Raw genomic sequence first — 21614 nt, forward strand, 5'->3', positions numbered from 1 at the left:
AGAATTGAATTTTTACGTCCTTCCTGTTCAACTATTATCAAGATTCTTGTAGCACCTGTGCCAACTTATACGTCGTGGAATTATTTCCCATCGACTGTGGTCGATATTGTCATTGGATAAAAGCTCCTAACTGCTTTAGAATTGATCAAGTTATTTATTAAAAGGTATAATGCTTGAAATACGATACATATGAATGTCAAGTGTCCAGGTAGTGCAGCAGGGATATTGATAGGAAGGCTGCAGCGAGGGGCAGAACTTATCTTACAGTCGTTGTTCCTGTCTCTCCATCTATTCGAAATATCTTTCATTTCGGTACGTCTCTCCAATGTCTAAACCTTCAACGAAATAGCGATCATTTGCTTGAAAAATCAATTCACAAAATTCATTTGGTCATTTCACTTTTACGGGCCCTAATAATGTTTATGGCACTTATTCCTTATATTGGTGGCAAAGAAATGTTTTACGATTACACAGTTATCAAGTATAGAAAACAATTTGGCTTGTTTCATGTTAACTTCAAGTTTCGTAATATATCTTCCATGATCTTCAGCATTTTTTTCGTTTTGGGGGAGTTGAAACGGTTGTATTTTTAATACAACGAGTGGATTAGGCAAAACCGCGGTTCTCGGCGCAACGTTACGTTTAGTTTACTTGGTAGCATTTAACAGAGGATCGTTTGTCATGTAACGTAACGTGAGAATGCAAGGAAAGCTGCGTTGAAACGCTAACGCTGCTACTAGCACTGAAATAGCCGATCTCGCTGCATTTCATGCTGGATTGACTGTAAGTTGTTAATACGCGTATGGATCCGTCAGCTGTGGAGGAGATGGTATCCCTCGGCGTACAGTGAATATATTAAAATAATGCATGTGTTCAGCAAGTAGCGCCAGAAAGCAGAACGCCGGCAACGATTGGTTGCTACCAAGCGTTGGTTCCGCATAAAATTAGCCATATATGATGGTTGCCTATGTGTAACTGTCTGTCGAAAGATTCGTATAATGATGCCATAATTTGGCCATATTTTGGCCCGGTTTGGAGGAAGTGCCGTTTGGAAAACCTTGAAATTACACACGGATTGTTTATTGGAAGGATTTGTGTTGTGTGGTAGCGGTACGTCATGCGAAATGTGCTCGACAGTTCTGCTTTCCTGCGGACAACATTGATACAACTCGCAACTCAGACGCTCGATTCCCTCGATGGGATCGTGATATGGACCAACATGACCCTCGATCAACAAACGGATTATCGCTATTGCGAACTGGTTAATTTCAGAGTAGGAGTAAAAAAGGATTACTTGTTTGGTAGGAAAATCGTTCAGTGGTAGTGGATTGTAAACTGGAATATATTCATCATGGAGCCGTATGATTTAAGTTTGATGTTAAGTGTATTGGTTGCGCTGAGTGCACAGCTTCTGGCGGCTGTAGATGAAGGTCTCACGACAGGACACTTGGCCAGAAGTATTCGTTACTCTGTTGATTCGGGGAGGTCAATCCAACCTCTGACATCTTTGAGTAGGAGAGACCTGCCGAAAAATGAGCTTCCGTCTCGTGAAGATATACAAAATCTTATCAAAAAGGATGCGGTTTTCGCAGCTCTGGAACTGATTGAAGAGACGAAAGATTTAAACAATGAGAAGAATTGTACTCGCACAAGTTTAAATCATTTCATTAATGATCATCATTATAAATTCCCTAGTAGTTCGCAAGTCAAGCAATTCACCCGTCAAATGGAAAATGCTGTAAAAACTGCCAATCTGTTAGGTAGTGTATTTCAATCCGTGAAATCTGTAAAAAGTAATAATAACGTATATAATAATGGATTTTATTATTCTATCGTGCGCAGTAACTGTGAAAGTGATAGTACACTTTTTGGGTGTAGCATAGCATTTGCCCTTCATAAATACAATGGCATGAAGTCATTTTGCCCGTACGCCTACAGAGACAAGGGTTCTGGGCAAATCATTGTCAAAGACCTATCTAGGAATCTATACTACGCCCACAATAGAACCACAGGATGTGACTGGTTCACCAAGCAGCGAGAAAAAGATTTCTCATACTTGTACAAAAAACATAACGTATCATTCCCGGTTCTGGAAGATGATGCTAGGAAAAGAATAAATAACGTGTCATTGATCATGGCAAGCAAGGATGAGGGTTATTGGTCACTACCCTACTTCGACTGTCGCCATGGAAGCACGTGGCTGATAACGTATTCTGTACCATTCTTTGGGACGAACAAGGAATTCATGTAAGCAATATTTATTTTCTGATTTGCATATCACTTTTTTATGGTATATATCGTATTTATACACTACGGTAATAGTCAGGAGCAGTAACTTTATAGAAGTCTCGAAAGCAGCTGTCGCAACTAATATAACACATTTCTATGATAACATCGAATGTCGTTATTAAATTGACATTTCAATCGAGAATCGATTTCAGCACAGCCCTTAAATATTATGAAAAAAACTTTGACCTAGCTAATTGAATTTCAATGCGTTTTCACGACATCGAATTTCAATATGTGCAAATAACATTTGGAGTGCAGCATTTCTGCTGAATTAATTCGGTTATGTCCGATTAAGAGTTCATAGAAAGTGGAAGGCAAAGCTTTGCCAAATGTATATTTACAGCATTCGTGGACATTATATCAACGTGGCCCATCCATTAACAGTCCTAATGCCTGTTGGCTAATAGACTCGATCAGGGTCGAACCATTGACTAACATCATACATAATCAAGACATGGCCGATATCAAGTACTTTAATCCGAGATATGCCTTCCTAGTGTTATTTTCCTGTTTTCTCCAAAAGCTACTTTGTCTGTAAGGTTAATTCTACTACTCGATCTAACCAGCTCCTGGACTACTCCTCGTGGTCGTACTATTTCCTTGCCTTCAGATTCTTTCATTACGATGTTTATTTTGTTTGGTAGTTTCTGTTTGCGAGTTTCTATCTTAAACAGTGTGAAAATGAACAGAAACAGTGTGAAAATGTGTACTGTGTAAATTGTAAGTGCGGTCGTTCGCTTTCAGGTGTTTTATGAATATCAATACGTGCATGTAGTTGTGGATAGTATGAAATGAAATGACTGTACCTTGTTTTGCTGTACAGATGGTTCTTTGTATATATTCATATATGATTTGTGTTGTAAGCTGAGAGAGCGATTATGTGAGTGTGTGTGTGTGTGTGTGTGAATGTTATCCACTGTTTGCAGATGAGCAAGAAGTCGTAGAAGAACTGAATGAACGAAACGAAATGAATTCGACGGGTTGTTCCTCGGGTATATCACGGATGTTATGCATTCTGATATCGATTCTGATCGAGCCAAGAATAAATCAATTTAACCATAACTGTTACAAATATAATGAGAAGGGCGTTCTCCCTAGTTGTCAGAATTGGAACCTCACATCGATAGCCAATTATACAAACACGAACGGATCAAGTTTCGAAGATTGCGCTTGAACTATTAGAAGATATGGTAAACCTGAAAAAACAAAAATAAACAGGCGGGGCAGACAACCAGCCAGACTGGTGGAAAACAGGAATGTGGATGGATGATAACTCGCTGCCAGCTACAATCACATCACCCGTGTGACGCTGTGTTGCTTATAGGGATACCTCAGTTGAACCCAACATTTTCATACGTGTCGTAACTTAATGTTATATATCATCATAATTATCATCAGTACGAAACAGCAACAGATTATAATCGTCATCTTGTACAACTGGCACGTGCATCACGTGGCATAATTTATGAAATTATACTTATACTGAACTCTTGCTCGTAGATAAGTGAATTCGCACTAATCTCGACGCAGAGCGGCATTAACATTAATTGCAATTGTGTCCTTTTTGTTATGAATAAGAGATCTTTCGTTTTTCGAAGGAATAATCTGCCAAATCCGATTCGTGGCATAGAATAAGATAGTGCACGCCTACGTCACTATTATCTTATAAAAGAATAATCTGACCAAATCAGATCGTCATTGAATTACGTGAATCACCGTGATGCATTTGATCCAGCGTCCCAAGACATCTCGCGCAGTATCTGACCAAGAGTGCAATTCCATACATGAGATATTAAGGTAATCAACCAAATTCTCGTGGACAGACCTACGGACACATACTATAATTTGTTCGCAAGGTGAACCACTGGTTGATGCGGTGGCAATCCATAATTAGGAAACACGGCCGCTTGTCCCGACGATGCATCAGCTGCCTTCGCTCGATGTTCCGTATGCAAATTAATATTTGCTCCTGTATGAACGTGACTGTCTACGAACAGAGGCAGAGTTTAAGGGAATTATACCGTCCGATCGCTTGAAGCGTACGCCGTAAATCATAGCGATGCGTCAGTTCGACGAGATGCCGTTACATAGACGGTCTTGTATCAGTGTCCACTAATTGACTATGCCTCATTACCTCTTTCAGCAACTCGTCGTCCTCGCTGAAGAATCCTATCGCTTACTTAATTTCCGTGAACACATTTGCCGTGTTATATAGCAGCTTTTATTGACGTATTATTTTCCAATAATCCAAATCTGATCGACGCGAAAATATTTGAACTACAAAAAGGCAATTTGTCATCATAGACAACCTTGCTTGCCACAGGATAAATTGCTTTGCCAAATTTCTAACATACTCGTCATACCCGTTTGTGTAATGGCTATTTTAAGCTGAATTATTATATATTTGGATACCGGAAGTAATTGGTCAGTCCTTTTTGGCGTGAATCGTGACTTGATCATGTAACGTGACCGCAGTTTTCTTTCTTTCAGTGCAAAACTTCACTTTATGTCCGAATGTTTGAAGGGTATTCGCTGATTCTTTCAAGGTCGTCGTAAAACAGTGGTTATGGGTATTAAATTGAATGTAGCCTGTATACGCCTAATAGGAACGACTAGCACTATCTGAAGTTAATAGCGTTCAAATTCGATTAATTGTGCTAAACATGATTCAACTTTGGAAATTGAAAAATATTACTGAACAATAAGAACAGCTGTTTCACCGCTCGTTATGCATCGTCTAACCCTAGTTTCAGGCAGAAATCTATTTGCTTTGACAACGACGTAAAAGGCATATGTTGCGCGACACATGTGCGTATATTATCAGCACGTCTCAAAAATACAAAGAATCAGTTGAAATAACTTAAAAAATCTGATTGACTTTTCTTCTCAGCATAGAGAATGATTATTATCATTTCACGGCTGGAATTATTATCAGTTGTGCTAAGCGACCTCTCTGGATGGTTCGGTGTTATCTGCCACCACAATCATCTACGGTTTTAGTACGATGACGTTGTAAGCGTAATCTCTTACTTATTGTCACTTTCACAAATCTTAAGTACAAGGCACGTGCAACTGTACTTAAATATTGACGGACAAACCGTAGATTTTATTAATAGATTTTAGACGATTATTGTCGTAGGGATATGATATGACGGCAGCGCTTCTTATATAAGAAACGTCTTATGCGCATTAGCTGAATCAGTAGTAGCGGTAACTATATATAGTTTGTTCTTCGTTAAAGCATGTGGTCATTACACAACGACTTATTCTCAAACATGCCGCATGAAATCAATTTCCAAAATCAGAGACCTCTCTCAATTAACTACTATGGACCGTTCATAAAGGACGTAGGCAAAATATGCTGATTCTCCCCATCCACCACCACATGGGGGCGTTCGCACAAATTTTCTATGCATGATGAACACGAAAGTTATAAGTTGGTTTCGGTATTTCCTACAAAACTCTACAATTTTGTAATTTTCGCTAGACACTTTGATGTATATGTATTTATGTGTAGAAGGCCAAATTGCTGTTAGAACGAAAATCTGTTTAAATCTGTCTACAAACTCGTTAACTGTTGTTACTTCTAAAACCACACCGCGTTAGGCACTGATTAATAATGATATAATAATAATGCCTCGGTGGCATCAAATGCAATTCGTGATATTGAAAATGTGGTAATTTCAACGGTTCAGTTGGTGAAAACTACTGAAATATTTATCGTTGCCATTCATTTACGTCTCCCTTGGTACAAATCCATTTTTGCCATGTTTGCGCGGATTAATTATCGATTATTGGTTATCGGTTGATTGACAATAAATCGCCTATTAGTTACTGATTGACATCAATTCGTCAAGTTGATTCATAATGAAAAATTGCTACATTAAACAGAGTCGGTGTAATTACTGAAATAGTCAGAATCATCGTTCCCACTGGATATTGCAGTCAATGACGAGAGACCGTTGCTTTTCCATTCATTAGCGAAGTTATGGATTTGATTATTCGAATATTAAACGTATGTATAGACGAGATTTCATCATTATTTTTTTCTAATTACTCAGCCCCGTACGCAGCCTCTCTGTTGGGGAACATACGTGTTTAAGTTTAGGGGGAACTCATTTGCTTTCGTCGGGGAATTGGACGTCCTCCCTCCTTTCAAAATTTTGAAAATGTGAAGCGTTTTTAGATCGGTGGAAAAACAAACGAGAATCAAACGCCGTGCAGGAAAATCAGTGATGGGAAAACAGTTTCTAGAAATTTTCTTTGACACAAAGTAACGGAACTCAGGATTTCGTGGGGGTTCGTTCGCACCCAACGCGACTCGTAGGTCATCCTCTATTCATACCGTCAAAATGGTTGACTAATTCGTTGGTCATTCGTAATCCTATGATATCAAAGAAAAGAAAAGAAAGAAAAATGATTTTTTCGGCACTTATTTGATGAACGCTCATTTTCGGATGAGAATATTCGTAACGGATAAGTGCAGTTTTGTACATTTGAAGATGTTTCGTTTATCTCGTTACCGTGGTAGTATAGCCCATCGTTATGGCATCTTTCGCGATCTTGATGGTTGTATCACTTTCCTATACATCCGTGCAGACGATGTCTGCAGTACTCCTCCACCGAGATTATAGGTTTTCGTTTCCATGGCAACTATTAAGCTTGGGTAGAAATGGGTCGAAAAAATTCAGGTTGTGGCGCATGTTTGCACGGCCATACAAGGAATATTCAAACCAAGGTCAATTTAGAAGCAAGATCAACTTGAAAATAGAATCCCGCGGTAAATCTTGTTTTTCTCTTTCGATCAGAATGATGGTTCAATTCGATATCGACATTTTTCTTAGGTTTTCATTGTACCCCTAGAATTAAAATTAAGAATTTATTTCCAGTTAGTTTCGTGCTGACTTCGCTCGAATATCGACAACGCATTGCTAATTCTGACGTATTGATGAATGTACACTGTCATCATTTATACCTTCGGGTGAAACTTATGATTTTATCACTTTAGTAGAATAGTTTGCGGTTAATTTTGCCTTAGAGATTTTCTGCTAATATAATGAAGTGCCAAAGAGCATAAAATCATCGCGTGGATTATAAGTGCATGGTAGTACGTCGCGTATATACTGATTCCATATGCATGAGTCCTTTTGCTACGTGCTCGTATTACGAGTCATATACGATGACAGCCAGTGATATTTTTACAACGACAATTTCAGTTAAACAGATGTCCAAATACTCCTTCTCCCGCCTCAAATAGTAAAGCTACAATGCCACATGGCAAATTCGAATTCTGTCAGGTATTTTCGTCATAGTCCTAACTTGCGCACACGAAGATTCAAGATTGTTCCACAGACGAACTATGTTTCTATTATTACATCTATACAATTATATTTTATATCTACACAATATCAATATCTTCTCTGAAATTAATAACAGTTTTTGTTTGATATAAGTAGAAGGCTAATAATATATAGTAAAATTCATTCATTTTTCATGCTTGTACACCCGGCAACGTGACACTTCACTTTCCTCAGCGATAACTTCGAAATAATCGACTTTAACATCTGCAAATGCGTTATATTGAAGAGTCAATCCATACAGACTTATATTTGCATTGCAGCAAATTCAGAATACTACAAGTTTTCCCATGTACAAGAACACTTATACAACGCAGTGTTTCGTCACCTGAAACAGCATTTTGCGTCAATAATTGATGTACTGATGTAGTATGATATTGGAATATCTAGAGGCAGTAGTTGGAAATGTACGCTTAAGAATGTACATAACATCTACAAATTTCATTACATTTAACCGTATATCAAAATCATTATTTTATACATGATCACGTACGGTACGTCGTCAAAGGTCTGACAACTGTTCCCGCATGTACGTCACCGTTCAGATTCAGCCTCATGTTCCGACATCGATTCCACGTTCATCATAATCAGTTCTCTACCATATACCACATACGAATTAGATGGTAATAATGCGGCAACCAGTAGTGAGCAAGAGTGACAACATCAATTTGTATCTCTCATTGTATTTATCAGCATATCCTTCACGTTAATCATAGAATTGCAATTAACTTTAGAACGTGTCAAATATATTGTTTATTGCGGAAGGGTTTTCGGCTTATTGACACCGTTTGAATGGGCATGGTACGGTATATGTGAACCTAAAGACGATGCGTATTACAGAATCGATAGGAACTGAGTCATTAACAGATGAAGAATACGATATGGAATAACATCAGTATCAGCAATATTACAAATGAAGTTCTTGTATTTCACATTTAATGTTCACCAGCCATTCGTCTTTAAACCTACGCTAATTGACAGTGCGCTAGCTAGTGACAAACCCGAGTGTAGTTTTCTTCACTAATGCAACTTATCCAGAATATATCTTCATTCTTCTTACTGGCGATATTTCGTCGCGATTGAACTCCACCCAGGTTATCAGTTCCGTCGTAAATTTGTCTAGTCGGAGAAAGATGCGAGACGAAACAATCTGTATATTTTTCTTACCATCGTGTCTCTTTCTGCTGTTCGCATGCGCAAAATAAGCGCCATCGCCATCTTATTGTTCCTGGGAACTGGCGCTATCGTTACCATGCCAACATGAGCATCGATCTTACTGCAAGGAATTAATTAGGCTTAAGCAGTGCATTTAGTTGCGTATTTGATTGCCGTGAATCGCCGTTGTCGGCTGGTATACTTGATGGTTATACATGGTGCTATAATCTTCACCCCCGTCTATATGATCGCCGTATTTACGATTATTGGTTAATATAACTGAAAGTTCGCGCATCGACAAAAAAACATCGTACGTCGGCATCGCTAAAGAAAACACTAGTCCCTTATCTTACGTCTTTTCCACACACAAAAGAGAAACTCATCGCGAGTCCGTATCGGCGTACGCTTTGTTATTGTTGCAACTCCACTGGTATTTTTCCCAGTTCGAAGCGAATCCTAGTGGGTTACCTAATTTTTCAAACGCTGGGTTCAATACCCGGGATAGTGCTACTCGACGTGGTTTTTAGATTTTGATATCGGAATAAAACTTTAATGCAAATGCACCGCGGAACTAGGAGCCACGAAATGCGCGTCCAGGCTGAGAGCAAAATGTAAAACATGATCCAGTCTCATCTTCACCTTCAGTTTATTATTGTACGCCACATAATGTATTAATCTTTAGATGTAAAATCGTTGCAAAACCAGGAGAAATTCAGCATCAAATACTTCTTAAGATGAATTAATACGCAACATATAAATGTATGTTTAGGTTATTTAGACTTCGAAAATAGGACCAATAACTTCTTACAGGCAGACAAAAGCCACCTCTAAATCCTGGGTTGATTAGTCAGAGAAGAAATGCGACAAATATAGCATCAAGTCGTCTATTTATTACCAAGATTCCGGTTTCTTCCTATTTAGACAGGGATTGCTGACGTCAGCAAACCCACGCATTTGGCTAAACGTCAACGTTGATCAAAGCACTAAAATAACCAATTGATAAAAAGCCATGTTCACCAGCCGCTGAAAGGATCCTGCCTCATGTGCAAGTCTTTCGATCGATGTCATTAGATGCAATAGAAATAACCTTACTTTTTAGTAAAGTTGATTTCAGTATTTGCAATCAAAACCAAATTTTTACAAAATCCCCATTGTCCCAATGCCTTGGGCTTAACTCAAAATGATTATGGTAGTGTTACTTTGTAAGTTAGATCGATTAGAGGTATTTTGATCGAAATGGGCTTATCAGATATATATTGCCATATTAATTCAAGCTGTGGAACCGGCGGTGAGTTCCATGCATACGTTCTCATGGGAATATGGAAATATTTTGGTTAGTTGGTTATGACCACTATCTAGGGTTATTTATGAGTTAGGAAAGCCATCTTGTCTTTGATGTCTGATAAAGCATCAGGAAGTTGCATCTTGTTCGTTGTTAACGCGTTACGGCAATGCTGTAATGTTAGTAAGAATCTCGTCAGCTAAACTAACGATCAATATATATCGCGTCAGCTATAGCAACCATTCTTCAAGTACAAACCAAATACAGGAAATCGGTTTCATTCCCGCGATAAATGCTTCTGTGGTCCTGAAATGGCATTCTCTACTGAGCGACGCCAATTTCAGTGTTATACTAACGGTTCCGAATCATATGTCGAATATACGGTTGCCGAGAAACGATCGTCACTTAGCCAATCATTTTCACCAAATGCTTATCACATGATACCTTATCGCACTATTTTTGTCAAGTTTGACAAGTTGTTTTTTGCAATTTCTGATAATCGAAAGTGTTCTGGTTTACTTCATGGATATATAAGAAATTTCTCGACAAAATTCGTCGTTGCATTGAACAATGTATAACGGTACAACCAATTTTATGTCACAATTTTATAAACCATAAACTAGGGAATACGTTTCTTGTTTCAAACGATATAGCTATCATATCAAAATGGATTTACTGAAGTATTAATTCCTGCTTGCACGCCATATTGTATCATTTGTGAGTAGCTGTTAATTCCGAGACTGTCGTCAAAATCGCAAATTAATTCTGGTAACTTCGTACGAAGCATGCAATGTGATTTGAAAACCCACACATGCATGAAATGGTGTTTTCTAAATTAAATCATTTCACAAGATGATAATCAATGGCACCTCGCGTTGCCGTTCGGAATATTCAAAAATCCGTGAAGTTTTGGGGGATTGTCGCGTCGATTCAACGCTTAAAGACTAATATGACCGTGACGGACAGACACTAATTTAATTTTCTCAACGGATTTTCAATAAGTTTACATTTCAATCGGCTAGGATTAAATCAAAACCATCCTCATTTTTCAGACGGGAGGTTAAATAACTATTTTGCGCGTAATTGATTGATCGTATAGCTAATTACGATGTCTAATTATCATGTCTGGGTGGCGGAGAAAATCGAATTATCATTCAAGTTCGATGTAGTGCATTAATTACAAAACGATGTTGAGCACTGCAGAGTCATAAACAATCGTTCCTGGAATGAATCTGTAAACACAGAATCTCGTCACGGAAACTATGAAACCGGTTTAATCGGGTGTAGATACTGTGCACTGACTTCCGCCGCATCACGAGCGAAAATTGCGTACGCAAAATAGCGCTGCGCGTTTTGCGCGGAATCGAGTCCACACACCGCACAGCTGGCAAAAATGCACAGAAGAAGCTGCGGCAAGTGTGTATGCACATCATAACATGTAAAATAATTCTAAAACAAATTTTGACTCAACCGAAACAGGGTGGTTTCCGAGGGTTCGAACCAACCCTTGTTTCAGCTCGTGCCCTTCCGAAAATCTCACGAAACAAACGGGTTCAATGCTGCCATTTTTAGAGAACCCACCGACTTAGATCCTAGATTTGCCCCTGGAAAATTGCAGCATTCACTATATACATTTTGTAAACTTCCCATTATTCACCCCAGCCGACATGACGTCATGAGTAACTGGTCATATCGTTATGCTTGGTCGTAAGTCAGCTTGGGGTTTGGCCAAGCGGTTAGGGTCTTTTTTCCTTTAATCTTTTTTCCTTTGATTTTATTTTTCTCAGTTATTAAAGAGGTTACTTCGAAGAATGAAGTAATCATTTGATAAACTGAATTGGATTCATGTATTTGGCCTAGGTTACACCGATAACAAAAACCTTTTTGAATAAAAGCATTCAACATTCACTTTATTTGGAAGGTCCCCGATCAATGGCGAAAAAGACGCGTCGATTGAAAGCATACTTATACAACTACAAAAAATATAATAATTACTGAAAACCATGTATGTTTATCAGGGGATGAAAATTCAAATCAGAATCACATGCCTCTTCTCATCACGTAGGCAATCGGCTGTGGTAATCCAATTTACGATTCAGTAATTTGATCAACAGCGCCGGGTCCAAAAAGATCCGTTGCTTTCCAATCATTGAGTCTATATAACACCGCTAAAAAGAACCAATACCGAATAAGAAATGTAAAAGACTTGAATGGAGAGCTGTAGTTTTTTAATATCTCATCCTCGACATTATTTATTATGTACTTACACATTGTATAGTAAATATAGCATATCATACGCAGGCGCGATGCACCTGTCAAGCTGAAATCTAGTAAAATAGTGCAGGAATCCACACTTTCATCCAACATGTATACATGATATCCCATATTGTCCTTATGCTACTGTTATATACATGCAAGATTTATATTTTACAACAGCAGTAGCAGGAAATATGTCACCAGAAAGAAAGGGTGAATGTGTAGTATGAATGCTTCTAGTTGATGGCAAGATCTGAAAATTGATTGCTATTTGCTAAACAATATTGTCGTTTTTAGAATTCTATCGATCGCGATCAATATCGACGACATGTTCTTGAACGGGATTTCATTTATCTCCGAGAAGCAGAAAATGTAGCGACATTAAGTGAATACAATTCATTTTCGATATTAGAATAATACTGTCTCGGTCGACCGCGTGTTTTAACTGATAATTCAATAAACTGAATTACTTTTATGATCAGCGACTGCTATTTCTACATCTAATCCGCCATCTTTCTAAACAGATATAAAAGAACGAAAACAACGATCCGATTCTTATATCTAAGGCGTTATGCAAACAGTAACGCAACGAGTACCGTAAATCGGGTAAACCAGACGGGTGTGGCTTGAGACAATATGGCTGACGAATAATTGGTGCGTTGTTGATTCGAAGAAGCTCATATCCAAAGATTCACAAGTGAAATTGGTTTTGTTGTCAAGATAAGGTATTGAAACAACCAATACCAATGAACGTATCGAGATATATGTGTATGATTTTTCGTTCAAATCGGGCTAGTATCAATTGCATCAATCACGCTCAGTTTTGTATCTTGTTTTAAGTTTCAAATACATACAAAGACTCGTATCTTGTATCACAGTAAATATTCAGATAATACTTCGTCGTTTGTAGCATATCGTAACACGTTCAGTAACGAGTATCGCGAACACGTTCATCTTGAGATGGAGCGAAACTTACCATCCAAGTTGCATGCAATATCAATCATCATAATTATGCAGATTCTCGGCGTTTTGTCAGCAGCTTTTAATGTTACACCAGATAACCTTCAGACGTATGTTCTGGAATTTACAATTGCATACCTGTATATCTGTATCGATACAACATGCCTGACTAACTCGATATATGTAAACTATGGGAAACGGAAGATGGTTATTCGAATAGTGAGGTACACTCGAACGAGTATGAAGTTGCAGAATAAAAAGCAGACAACCGTTGCCGTACCATTCATATTACTGGAAATGTGCGAAGCATATTTCAACGCAGCCGATATACTAAATTATTCACGAGCGTTACGAAATGTGTTGGACAATTGATGCGAAGCGCGCACCAAAGGTTAATTTGATTTAAGCCGCAAGCCGGGGACGAAACGGACAAAAGTGTTCTCACATACCGGTGCTGATGCAGCACTGTGAATTCAATGAAATAAAGCAATAATGTTTAGATATGGACATATCAAGCCTAGACTGCCTGTCAATAAATATCTACAGTTCCAGATCTCCACACATTTCACATTTTGGTCGACAAACCATCAAGAAGCAAAAGATACGCCGAGCTATCTCGCTCGATGGTCAGTTCGAATAAGACATGCCACAACAACGTTCGTAATATACGAGCTGTTATACTGTCACATCAACCGCCATAACCGACTTGATAGCGAGAGGAAATGAATTATCCTTGAATATTGTAGCAGGTTATGCGTTCAGGAATATTGGCCTGTCTTGCGCTACTCTCGTTTTATTAATAAGATAAGTGCATGCAAGTATAGAATCACTGGGGTCTGCAGGTTTAACCATACTTACCACGACAGCAAATAACTGTTTGCACAATGATACAAATACAGTTCCATTAGGCTCACGATGTTTGGCAACGTGATGCTCTTGGGAGTCCTGACAGATCTTAGGACAACTCTTCTTTTGAAGAATTATTAGTTTTAAGAATTCCATTGAGAGACGAAAACGACGATATAACTGTGTGCGCGTGTTCGCGTCTTTTCCTGGTTCTATACCCAATGTTTTTCGTTTGATTTCGCTTCTGTTTTTCATGCTCTGTTTTGTTTGGTCGTTACAGGGGCGTTGTCGGTGTGGATATAGACCTGAAAAAACTCGACATCAACCAATGCGCCAATGACGGTGGTCTGTTTGCTAACACACACCGCTGCCGCGAGGAAACAACTCAGGTAATATCATCTCCATACGAAATTATCCAAAACACGACATAATGAAACATTTACTGAGGCCGATTTTTGCTTTTTGAAGATGCTAATTGCAAATCTATTTTTTCAGTGTGTTCCAATTCCTGGCCAGGGCTTTCATCGAGGCTCATATCGTTGTGAATGTAAAAAGGGCTTCTACTTCCCTCCTGCAGCTCCCGTCAACAAATACTTCAACGGTTCACAAGTGGAAGCGGCATATATCTTGACAATTCTAACTAACAAAAAACACGACGAACTTGAATATAATACGGAATTTCAGTGTCTTCCATGTAATGGCTGTGAAAGTTGTACGGATGGTACCCCATGTTATGTACAATATGACGTTATGTTGCGAGGTATTCCGCTCGGAATTCAAAGCTTCTGTATGACCATCACGTTAGTTTTGGGAATAATCATCGTCCGTTTACGGAAAACTCGGGTAAGTAGTGCAGACAGAAGGCTTTGTAATGATGGGAGAGAAAACCTAACAAAAGATTGGTTCAATAGATCCTATAAACAATTTTCACTTGCGCCATATTTTTTTTTAAATTCAACTATCCAAGTAAACTCCAAAAACACATTCACTGAGAACCACAAGACATTTTTTTTGCTGATATTTAAGAATCTATTATCAAAATCATCATTTTGCTAGATTTCAGTTAAGTCGTTTTTCTCACGGCAACACCTTAATAGTATTATTGCATATATATCTTAATACAAAGCACGGTAATAATGAAATGGTTTTTGGGAAAACAAAACAAACAAAAAACATTATTAAAGTACAATATCGATTTCTAATGCTAATGATTATTGACTAAAGACAAATAACCTCTCATTTGAAAATGCAAAATGAACAACGCACTGAACAAGGTCGTCGGTTTTGCGTCCCTGGTAATTTCATAAATTGAATGAAAGAGAGAGTATAGGGGCTGCTTTTGAGCACGTTTTCTCATCAAAAGATACGTACAACCGAATTTATCAGCCATTAGCTCCGTGAAATAAGATGCATATTTACTTAATTGAAGATATGTAGCTGGGTGTATATTTGAAGAAGCCGAATGAGAAAGCGTTGTTATGTTAGACGGTACGGCTGAATATACGTCGAACATTCTTGATAGCGGTTTATCTATCGGCCACGTATTATATGAATCGCTTTCGTAAACCAGCGAACAGGAGCGGCATGTTGGCAGATATCTGTCGATATTACGACACCTATACTACATCTTAGATTCATTCTCGTCTGCTTGACGAACGACGGTGAAACGGTTGCCATGGGAAACCGTATCACTGAACTCCGAAACGCTTGAGGGTTTAGTTTCTGAGGTAGCGAGACTCACTCTCCAATGGATGCTGACAGAAAGGCGATGGATAATATATCTCTCTTCGATGCTGTTATACAAACTAGTTTTGATGTTGACCTAGATTATTAGGATCAAAATGACACTCGGATTCGTTTGACATCGAATATATCGTCTATATACTTCTTATATTCTGTGGTTGGCAATTAATCAGTACACGTCGTTGACAAGATAATACCACAATGACTTTCCATATTAGTTATACACCGTTAGTTAATATGCAAAGCGTGAAACGGTCAGCGACTCGTGGGATTGCGGTCGTCTCTAATAGCTATGATGATGAGCATTTTCGATGATCTATAACGTCGAGTCTACAATGAAAATTGCCAACCCTTAGAAAATAAATCTAATCGTTCAACAAGCCGTAAACGAACACCATAAATTTGGTTCATTTCATTTTATCCCAATAATTGATTCCTTAAATTTCTTTGATGGGTCTTCTATACTCCACTATATCAGTTTTGTTACTTCGTATCTCGAAATTATTTGCAAATCCACACATTCAAAGCTGATTTACGTATGAAATGATTCGAATATGAAGAAATATATAATTCTAAGAAACTTTTCTTTCACAATAGGTGATGAAGTCCAGTATGTGGATCCTACTAGAAATCATCCTTATTGGGGCATTACTGCTGTACTCAACGGTAAGTTAGATATAGTCCCCAAAATACAATCCGGATCTTTGAAATGAAAGGCTTTCATTGGAATCAGATTTATAGAATACGAACTTTTCGTTTAATCGCCTCTCGATTGCTCGGCTATTTCAAGAAACGAATTCTCCGTTTGGAAAAACGATACCGTGAATCTGTACTCAATGAAATTGGCTCGATCTTGCAGTCCGAGTGTCTTTCATTCAATGAGAATTAACTATTTTTTCAACAAGAAAGTATTTGTTTACATAAGATTGCGTTTCCCTCAGCACTATTTATTCAACCCAGTAGCGAAGTGTGAGAAGAAGCGCTGTCGGTAAAAATTCGAGAAAATAACGACTAACATGGAATGAAACAAATGCTCTCTAACCTAATAGAACAACGATCTGCATTATAGATTGTTATCTGAAACGGCAGAAAGATATCTGTAATTCGTCGTTTGCCTAACGATTCTTCTTAACGTCTTCTTCAGGTGGTTATCCAGTATTTTGAGCCAAATACCCAGACCTGCCTCCTAATACCCTGGTTCCGAGAATGTGGCTTTGCCGTGGTTTATGGTGCTCTTATTCTTAAAGTGTACAGGTAAAAATGCTTCGTATTTCAATCGATCTATGCATTAGACGCAACCTTATATTAACCCACCCCCGTTTTCCAGGAAGAGATTTTCACGATTCTCAGAGAGAGAATTAAGACGCTGTTGACGACAAGCAGTCTGTCTAAAGGGCATAAGCGTCGTATTGACTAAGTTCTGTATTTTCCCTCTATCATTGTTTCGTGTTGCATTCTTTGAAAATCTAAAAATACGGCTCTATTCTCGATGCAGCTTCTTATCGATAGAAAACAACATAACCGGATATTTTTAGAATTATTTTGCGAACTATTTCGACCTCATCTTAAAATGGAAATTACGTCGATGACGTGGATTATAAGTATTTTTGTTTCCCGATACCCAATGTCGAATTTCTTTAGTAAATAGGAAAATGTGCTATTCAAGTAAAATGAATTATCGTTAACATTATTGCAGAAATATTCGCACAAAAGGTTGTGTATTTTGTGTGTTCATACAATGACAATAATATAAAAAAAGTTTCTTCTGAATCTCTGTGGATTCGAGTAAAAGGTAAATATTTTTGCTTTTCAGAGTTTTAGCTGAATTTCAGTCTCGAAAAGCACATCGAGTCCATGTGCGAGACCGCGATCTCCTAAAATACCTTCTTGGCATAGTTTTGATAGTGATTGGATACATGTCAGCATGGACGGCGGTGAACATGGACCATGTGAGAGAAGGAGTGAACCTGCTTACTACCGGTGAAACTTCAGATAAGATCAAATTTCGAATATGTAAATCCCATTGGTGGGATTATGTTATTGAATTTGGTATGTATCCGAATATCCTACCTGTTTTAGATGCTAAAGACAATTTTCATTAGCTATTTTCTAAAATTATCTCGATTTCCATTTATATCTAAATGTAAAATGTCAACAAAATCTAATCTATTTTATCATCATTTTAGGGGAGTTTTTGTTCCTGGTTCTTGGTATATATCTTTGCTATTGTGTCCGGTCCGCCCCTTCAGAATACTTGGAGACTAAATTCATCTCTTGGGCTATATATAACGAAACCGTAATATCAGGACTCTTACACATTATAAGGTAGAATTTACGAAGATTTTGTACTCAAATCTCGCCTATAGATCGTTGACTTTTGATAATAATTTGGAATAATTTTCAGACATTTTGTATGGCTACACGTGAATCCAGATTTTACTTTCCTCATGTATTTCATCCGCTGTCAACTTACCGTGTCCACAACTTTAATTCTTGTTCTGGGACCCAAGGTAAAACAAAAACGAAAAATACATTCAATAATACGAAGACGAAAACCCTCAATCATGGAAAAACTGTAAGAGGATTTCGATGCTTCAACTCAAATGCATTGAGTGATTTACGAAAACAGAAACATCAAAATCCTTTTACAGTTTTTCTCTGATTGTGGGTTTTATTCTTCAACTGAATAAGACATTTCACTTGAAAACAAACTCCGTATCAATGTTTAAAATTTGCATAGATATGCATATTTTTTTAAGTGAATGGTTTTCTATTCTAGTTATGGTTCGCTCACCGACCACCAAGCGAGGACCAAATAAGAAATAGAGCATATTCGACATCAGATGTTCATGATACTATACTACCGGAATCTATGAAACTTCACGTTGGCGTGTCTTCCAACGGGGACGTTGATGTGGGAGAAATAAACCTATCCGAAATGGATCCTGAAGATATACGAGTATGTCCATATAATCGTAAGCAACACGCTGATTGATTAAAGGGTATTCATTCATCGTGATGTTTTATTTTGTTTTGCAGGCCGAATTGAAGAGGTTATACACCCAGCTTCAAATTTATAAAACTAAAACTATGCGAAAGGACAATCCGCATATATCGAAGCGGAGAGGAGGACGGAAACAAACGCACCGTCGTTTCTCATTACAACCATTCCACAAACATCGTCATCATCATCACGAGGAACATGAGCACGAACTGTCAAAAACTCCCGAGGAGTCGACGAACAGTGCCGAAGGAGTAGCGATAACGTTAGATAGTGCAAATAAGGCAGACGAAGTACATAATTTACCCAGTGTGACTTTCAAATCAGGTCATAAATAAACTAGTTATAGGTTATTACATTATACGCATTATATATATAAAAATAGTTATAAACCGTCGAATATGTTGAATCTTTTTTGTTACGTGGAAAAAAAACAAACTTTCGGTGTGTGACAGGTGATGATAATCTGTCATTTGTGCTCATAGGATACCGCAAGCTGATTATCTGTCTGGATTTATATTCACAGAAATTGGTGCTAGGGAGTTCTTCTGTCGAAACTTGCGTTTGGTCGTGTTTTACAGAATCGATGCTGTAAACTGTTAATGCAGCATTTGTCGACTCGCTCGTGACCAGACGCATTCATTATTATTCTTCGTTGTGTATTTTATATAAAATTGATACGTCTTTGTCAGTGAATGATGATCGTTTTGGCTTGTGCATTATGAATTTAAAGATTCATGAAGTTGTATGTCGCGGAATTCGTAGCAATTTAATGTTTATCATATATGCCACGAAGAAGCCATGTGTTGCTACTATTTTTACAACATATCATCGGTGATATTCTGATGCGCTGTGGTGTCAGTCTAACTTCGGAGTAGTCTGTTGGTCAGCGTGTATGATTGCAAACGGCTCAAGAGGTGTTTTAGCGACGGCGGCTATAATTGGTGACTACTACGGTCCTTTGGTGGTGTTTATGAAGGCTTTGGTACATTCTCCTCTATTTTGGACGAGATTATATATTTACCAATTCGTGATTAGGATAGGTGTTCATACTGATATACGTGGTGGTGCATGAACGTACATATACGTCATCAGAATTTGCGGACTACGTGTACAAGCATTCATTCGGCCACGTGGCGCGGTTGATTGGTGGATTTGAAAATCAGATTCAGGTTATAATAATACGTATACATACACTTTTCACAGTTATTGTCATCATGCATCTTTGGTGGACTTATCATGTGAATTTAGCTGCTTTGACATTAAGTGCTTTGTACATTATGCTTTGTACATAAAGATATTTCTCAAATTCGTATCTTAGAAAATAATACGTCGAATCCCTTAACGCATTGGGATTATACATATACATAGATAAACTTACATACAGAAAGGCAAAATATCTATATATCATTTAAACTAATTGTACATATTATCTCCTTCATTCATGTTATGCATATTTTCTCATTCATCAAGTCATTTTAGGTATTTTGCCGGACATATTATTTGTTGGTTATTAGATGTCAAACATCTTTCTATGTTGTAGTTTAAGAAACGTTGATAATGTGACGATCAAATAATACATGAAACCTAAGGAAATGATGACGATATTTTAGATACTCATGTTGACGACTTGAAAATCGGGAGTAATGCCTTTTCCTCTGTCATGTAGTCGAGAATTATCATTTTGTCAATTACAGCCGTGAAGTATCATGCTGAGCTATATCCTGAAAAAGCATCGGACATTGGACTTCCATGAATTCAATAACTCTACTACCAATCAATATCTTTTTCAAATTAATTTCAAAATCGAAACCAAACTTGCTGATAATCTTCACAATTCTAGACAACTTATCGTCCGTGTGTCTACCTCTTTATTAGGCAAGCACGATGAATATTTTCGGTGGGTCAATCTATAGTTTGAGATACACTATAAAAGAAAGCATGCTTTTTATTGTACATACTGCTATTTCTCATCACGTTAAATATCTTCCGTTTATTATGACTGCTAACATATGTTGGTGGTTGATTGTGATATGAATATATTCCAATCTAGGTTTTTATTTCCTTAGTAAATGTGTCATTCCAGTGAGTTGCCAATAATGATTCATTTATTAAACTTACTGTTTTCTGAATACGTGTAGTTGATTCTTTTTTGAAAAAGTGCATCCTTTTAAAGATGAAATTACGCGTACCAGCATACCCGTGCATGTTATATATATAGATATACATATAGATGTATGGTTCGGGCTAGTAGATCACATTTTCTTGGAATTTGATTAAAAGTTGATATAAATTCTTCCATTTTAGTGTCACGTTGGTATGTATCAGTTGTTGATAAATTTCGTCACTGCGGCTTATGTAGGTGATTTTTATTTACGTGTTAAGTGATTTTTTTTAATCTCGGGTAGGGGTCTTTCGTCGATTCGATTCGATTCGACAAGAGACCATCACTATATCTTTCTCACTCTTTACGGTGATAACTACATCAATCTTTCTGCGCACAAAATAAGCTTCTGTGGGATTTATTGTTCTTTTATAACGTAACTATAACGAAAGATTTTGTCGGTTTTTTAGATTTCTTCCGATTTGTGTTCTCTAGCTAGCTAGCTGAAAGTAGATCCGTGACGATCATCTCGGGTTGACCAGTTGCACAATTCTTGAATCAGCGGGAAATATTCGCATTGAAATCTCAAATTCTTCTAATTCCCGGTGTGCAGATGTAAAG

The 21614-nt window shown here is 37.7% G+C and overlaps 1 protein-coding gene across 1 annotated transcript; it reads left to right on the forward strand.

The window, feature by feature from the left end:
• The first annotated feature begins 1351 nt into the window (after positions 1-1351).
• Positions 1352-19227, forward strand: LOC141915019 (metabotropic glycine receptor-like). Its single transcript, XM_074806387.1, has 10 exons — positions 1352-2247; positions 14426-14534; positions 14641-14988; positions 16486-16554; positions 17033-17142; positions 17702-17937; positions 18075-18213; positions 18293-18398; positions 18668-18847; positions 18928-19227. The coding sequence occupies exons 1-10, from the start codon at positions 1352-1354 to the stop codon at positions 19225-19227; spliced, it is 2493 nt and encodes an 830-aa protein (XP_074662488.1).
• Positions 19228-21614: the final 2387 nt, after the last annotated feature.

Source organism: Tubulanus polymorphus, chromosome 1, assembly GCF_964204645.1.
Source record: "Tubulanus polymorphus chromosome 1, tnTubPoly1.2, whole genome shotgun sequence".
NCBI classification, from domain to species: Eukaryota; Metazoa; Nemertea; class Palaeonemertea; order Tubulaniformes; family Tubulanidae; genus Tubulanus; species Tubulanus polymorphus.